At 48.7% G+C, this 1,930-nt stretch overlaps 1 protein-coding gene across 1 annotated transcript; it reads left to right on the top strand.

Annotated features, from left to right (window-relative positions):
• Positions 1 to 6: 6 nt before the first annotated feature.
• Positions 7 to 1,379, top strand: LOC121938677 (unconventional myosin-Vb-like; the record flags this gene model as incomplete). The annotated part of the gene is made up of 4 exons (XM_042481854.1): positions 7 to 72; positions 165 to 230; positions 936 to 1,175; positions 1,291 to 1,379. Coding segments are annotated over exons 1-4 (419 nt in total), but the record flags the coding sequence as incomplete, so codon positions are not given.
• Between the last annotated feature and the right edge of the window lie 551 nt (positions 1,380 to 1,930).

Raw genomic sequence — 1,930 nt, 5'->3', positions numbered from 1 at the left:
AGAGAGCTGGAGCAGGAGAGGAAGAGGCTGCAGCTCAGCGTGGACAAGATGGAGGAGATCGCCAAACGCAAGGTCACCCTCCGTTTGTTAATTATTTTTTAAAAATTCATCCCAATAATCATCATTATCAGAGAGCTGTAAAGTCTGTGTTTGCTTCGTTGCAGGGCTCCGAGTCCAGGAGCCCCCCCTCTGAGCAGGAGACCGCCGACCTCGCCTACAACAACCTCAAGGTACAAACCCGCGCCGTCACGCCGCTGTGCAAACGCTTCAATGAGAAGAAATGCTGAGAAACTATGATCAGGACGTTTTCTGCCTCACAGGGTTCATTCTTTCAGCAGTCTGCAAATAGCAATTTCCAGGCCTGGAAAAGTCCTGGAAATCTGTTTCAGAAACCTGAATAATAACACATGATGTGTTCAAAGACCATCCGAAATGTAAAATTCCAACAATAATTTCTGGCTGATAAATGGGGTTATTTTGAGAATTTTTTTAGGGAAAAATAATAATAAAAAACCTGAAAGTTTTCTTTAAAAATTCAGGGGGAAAAAGCAAGAAGTTTCCTTTAAAAATGCTTAAAAAAAAAAAAAAAAAAAAAAAAGTCAATAAAGAAAGAAAAATGCCACTTGATTTTTTCAACATTTTTGAAAGGTTTTTGAAAAATACCCATATGCCACAAAATTATAAAGAAATGGAAAACTTAGTTTAAACTTAGTTTCTAAGTTTTAAGGGGAAAAAAATGCACCCGTCTGTGTGTATTCAGTTTGATATTTAGTGGAACTGAAAAATGCTTTTTATAAATGAAAATCCTCATTTTGACTCAACAGCGTTGCCCTGCTGTTTCAAACGGATAAAATCAGTGGGTTCAGATGTGATTTCTCCTGAAGCGCCGCTCTGTGTGTTTGTGCCGTAAACGTCTGCGCCGTGTGTTCCTGCAGAGGCAGGAGCTGGAAACGGAGAACAAGAAGCTGAAGAACGACCTGAACGAGCTGAGGAAGACCGTCTCAGAGCGCGCCGCTCAGAACAACTTGTCCAACGAGCTGCAGGACAGCTACAACCTGCTGCTCAGCCAGCTCCGGTCGGCCAACGAGGAGCTGGACGCCCGCAAGGAGGAGGTGCTGATCCTGCGCACGCAGATCGTCAGCGCCGCGCAGCTGCACGACAACAACCACCACGTGGTAAACATGATTTTATAATAACTTGCTGTGTGTGTGTGTGTGTGTGTGAGTGAGAGAGAGAGAGAGAGAGAGAGAGAGCAAAATAACTCGGTGTGTTTTTCGTGTTTTTCAGCAGGATAAAGTTCCAGAGCTGGACAACAGCAGAGAGCCCGTGGACAAAGATGAGGCTCTGAAGGACGATCACGGACTCTTTGAGTCCAAAAAGTGAGTGACATCGCTTCCTCCTTAAAGGGACAGTACGCGTATCTCATGTCGGGAGCACGGTGTTTGTGTTGTCAGGATGGATGTCACTGCACGCCGCTGCACATTACAGCGTGATGCTGCAGTGCTGCGTGTCGCTGCGTGATGCTGCAGTGCTGCGTGTCGCTGCATGATGCTGCAGTGCTGCGTGTCGTGCGTGATGCTGCAGTGCTGCATGATGCTGCAGTGCTGCGTGTCGCTGCGTGATGCTGCAGTGCTGCGTGTCGCTGCGTGATGCTGCAGTGCTGCGTGTCGCTGCGTGATGCTGCAGTGCTGCATGTCGCTGCATGATGCTGCGTGTCGCTGCGTGATGCTGCAGTGCTGCATGTCGCTGCATGATGCTGCAGTGCTGCGTGTCGCTGCATGATGCTGCAGTGCTGCGTGTCGCTGCGTGATGCTGCAGTGCTGTGTGTCGCTGCGTGATGCTGCAGTGCTGCGTGTCGCTGCGTGGTGCTGCGTGTCGCTGCGTGATGCTGCAGTGCTGCGTGTCGCTGCATGATGCTGCAGTGCTGCGT

The sequence above is a fragment of the Plectropomus leopardus genome, unplaced genomic scaffold, assembly GCF_008729295.1.
Source record: "Plectropomus leopardus isolate mb unplaced genomic scaffold, YSFRI_Pleo_2.0 unplaced_scaffold3092, whole genome shotgun sequence".
Taxonomy (NCBI): Eukaryota; Metazoa; Chordata; class Actinopteri; order Perciformes; family Serranidae; genus Plectropomus; species Plectropomus leopardus.
The sequence above is the reverse complement of the archived record's forward strand: the minus strand, read 5'-3'. Positions and strand labels throughout refer to the sequence as shown.